The following is a 3,495-nucleotide window of genomic DNA, read 5'->3' on the forward strand; positions in this document are numbered from 1 at the left end:
CAGCGACGGCCCGGCCCGAGCCCACGCACGGCGGGAAGGTGCTGAGCATGGCCCCCGGCCTCACCTCCGTGGAGATCATCCCCTTCCGGGTGGCTGCCTACAACAAGCTCAAAAGAGCCATGGATTTCTATGACAACAAAAGGTAACGTGGTTTCTTCAGAACTTGGGGTTTGTGGTCGCCTCGGGCTCGCAGCTTTCCAGGGGAGGGGGAAAAGCCACGTTCCTCCTAAGGAGAGGAATGGGGGAAGAACCTGGGAAAGCCACCCGTGTTCCCCTCCAAGAGCTGTCCCCAGGGGTCACGTGAAACTAAAGATGCCACCAGGGAGGAAAAGCAGCACAGGCTGGGGACTGAGTGGCAGTAGAAACACAGCCTCCCACAGCTGGGAAGTGTTAGGGACACTCCAGCTCCTCTGGGACGAGGAATCTTCGGGGGTGGCTTGGGCCAGCTGTGCTGATGTCACCTGTCTCTGTTCTGCACAGGCACAACGATTTTGACTTCATCTCAGGAACACGCATGAGGAAGCTTGCTCGGGAAGGGGAGAACCCCCCGGACGGCTTCATGGCCCCCAAGGCCTGGAAAGTCCTCACCACGTACTACCAGTCACTGGAAAAAAAGAATTAACTCCTCTCCTCCTCCCTAGAAATAGCTGTATTAAGAGTGAGCAATGGTTGATTGATTCCCTATGACACAGATCACTTGGCATTTCCAGTGCTCTGACCCTGGGATTTTCCTACCTGGGTCAGAGTGGATTTTACCAATCAGAAATACTTTGAGCCTGATCCTTCTCCCCCTAAAGCTGCTGGGAGTGTCCCCCTGGAGCTCGAAGGGATGGGAGCGGGCCCTTCGTTCCCGGCTGGCGCCGGGATGGGCCCCGGGATCGTTGTGGTGCTGCCAGGGCCACGCAGCAGCTCCCAGCACAGAGGGGGGACCTCGGACCAGGATAAACCCTGCCTGGAGCAGAAATGAAGAAAGTGCCTTTCCACGTTGTGCCTTAGACAGTTTTTGCTAATAAACAGCAGAATCTTTTTAATGCCCTTTTTTAAAAGGATTTTTTAAAATCAGCTGTGACCACTGCCAGTTCCCTGTGGCTGAGCCAATTCCTTGCTGCTTCCTTGCTTCCTTCCTCCTGCTTGACCTCTCTGGTCAAACAAGTCCCAGGCTGAGCATTCCTGGTGCTCCAAGTCCAGCTCTCCGTGGGGACTGTGCCCTGGTGAATCCCTGAGCTCACAGCCCGGCAGGGGAGCCTGTCCTGGGAGGCACCAGAAAGCCCTGAGATCCCTGAGGAAGCTCTGGACAGCAAGGAAAAGGCAGGGGTGCTGTCACCGTGCTTTCAGGTGTCCTCCCAGCTGGCAGGATGGGATCCCCTTTCCCTCTGCCCACACTCCTCCCATCCCAAAGGCAAATCCAAGGCAGAACAGCAAAGGCACGGCGCGAGGTGGGTCTGGAGAAGCAGCCGAGAGGAGGCTGAAGCTCCTGCCCTCATCCACCCCTGTGCGGGTACAGGTGACCTGATTTACTCCATATCTGCGGGATGGGGCCGCTGGGGAGAGCCAGAGGATGACAGGAAAGCCCCTGGGCCCCCCCAGCCCTGTGGGGTGCTGCTCCCAGCTCTGGCTGTGGAAATTTACCCGAGAGTTTATCTCCTTCCCCACCCTCATCCTCAACACGGACTTTGCCGCCGTGCCCGAGGCTTTTCCGCTGACTCGCGGCTCCTGCGGTGGCCTCCGAGGGGACGGAGCAGTGACACAACAGCGGAGCTTCCCGGGGCCCTCCGGGAGCCCAGGGCCACCCGCCCGCGCCTCGGGCTCTGCCCGTGGCCAGCGGAGCCCTCAGGGACAGGGCTGGTCCCGGCTCGGAGGTGCCAGCAGAGGAGAACAACCGAGCACTCGTGAATTACAGCAACGGCCCCACGCCGTGATTTTTGCCTTCTTTAGCAGCTGCCCCAGGAGCCGCCGGGATGTGTTCCCAAGAACAGGAATCAGCGCTCCTCTCTCTTGTGCTCCAGTCGGAATTGCAGGCGGATCCGCGCTCAGCCGAACCAGCCAGCCGCATGCTCTGAGCCACGCCTTGCTCTGCTGGGCCCGGGCCCAGCATCCGAGCCTTCGTCTGTGACTGGAAAATATCCTTGCAAAAAGTCTTTCTGGCTGTTAAAACAGTCATTTTAAGTCATTTTTTTAAAGTACTTGGAGCACAGCTGTGTTTTACCCCAAGGCAAACGCTGCAGCCTCCGTGGGAGCTGACAGCGCACCAGCACCGGCCTCAGCCACGCCAGGCCCTCTGGCAGGGCCCTGGAAGCCAAAGGCAATATTCCCATTTAGGATTCTAAAGGAGTGAAACAGCCCTGTTGCTGCTCGTCGTAAAATACTCCAGTGTTGAACCCCTTCCCTTGCCCCCAGTAAACCCAGGTGGTCACAGCAAAGCACAGATGTTGTGTTATCCTTTTAAACCAGCATAGGGTCCTGATTACCTCTGATTAAAATACGTGGACTGGGGGTTTTATAGTCTATTTATTAAAGACATGAGACTGGAATTTGTACCTCAACGGATGCATCTCATGATTTAATATATTCTGAGCTCGATACTCTGCCATGAAACACTCACCTTTAGTACAAATAAATATTTATACGTGGAAGTAGCTTTCACTTTGTGATTTTGGGGTGGAACTTTGCTGGAGACTCGCTCAGCCTCGGCAATGCCGGGTTTGAGCAGCTGGCCCTGGAGCTGTGGGAGAGGGATCAGGCTCTTCCCCCCTTCGGAGAGGCAGGATCAGATGCTGAGGGCTGGACCAAGCCGCGGGAGCCATGGAATTAAAGCAGCCACGTTCCAGAGCACGCCGCTTCCCCAGGCTTTCGAGGAAGCTGCCGGAGGGTTTGTGCTTTGACAAGGACACCCGCAGCAGCAGCAGCAGCAAGAGCGGACAAGCAGGGAAGAGTTCTTGGAGAAGTGGAAATTGCACTGCAGCTGCAGTCACGGCCCCAGGAGCAATTAGAAATAACTCCTTGAGCCTCTTCGATCAGCCCCTGATGAGTTATGGGCAGCAGGGAAAGGCGGCTCCGGCCAGCAGTGCCCAGAGCCGGGATTTTGGGAACACAGGCAGGAGATCAGAGCCCAGGCAGTGACCAGAGGCTGCCCCCGGCTGTGTTCCTGCTCCCTCTCGGTGTGACATTAAAACCCCCTGAGGCCACACTTCACACTCAATTAAAGCCAATTAAGAGCTGCCTGCGCTGGGGCTTTACCAAGCAGGAAGCAGCCTGGAAAGAGGCAAGAGGTGCAGGAGGAACTCCCAGCCTGGAATTTCTGAGGTGGAACAACCCCTGAGAGGGGCGGGGAGAGCAGCAGGGGCAGAGCAGGTGCTGAGCACACGGAGCAGCCTCCCCAGGGGTTCCAGGAAGCAGCACTAATGGCAGGCTTAAGGTTACTCATGGAATCCCAGGATGGTTTGGGTGGGAAGGGACCCCAAAGGCCATCCCGTGCCACCCCTGCCATGGGCACGG

At 57.2% G+C, this 3,495-nt stretch overlaps 1 protein-coding gene across 1 annotated transcript in view; it reads left to right on the forward strand.

Annotated features, from left to right (window-relative positions):
* Nucleotides 1-2,633, forward strand: part of PAPSS2 (3'-phosphoadenosine 5'-phosphosulfate synthase 2) — a 40,295-nt gene extending 37,662 nt beyond the window's left edge. The window contains exons 12-13 of the mRNA XM_017733788.1: nt 4-142; nt 481-2,633. Coding sequence (XP_017589277.1) covers nt 4-142; nt 481-622 — 281 coding nt within the window. The 3' untranslated portion in view covers nt 623-2,633. The remainder of the gene's footprint in view (nt 1-3; nt 143-480) is intronic.
* Nucleotides 2,634-3,495: the final 862 nt, after the last annotated feature.

The sequence above is a fragment of the Corvus brachyrhynchos genome, unplaced genomic scaffold, assembly GCF_000691975.1.
Source record: "Corvus brachyrhynchos isolate BGI_N302 unplaced genomic scaffold, ASM69197v1 scaffold334, whole genome shotgun sequence".
NCBI classification, from domain to species: domain Eukaryota; kingdom Metazoa; phylum Chordata; class Aves; order Passeriformes; family Corvidae; genus Corvus; species Corvus brachyrhynchos.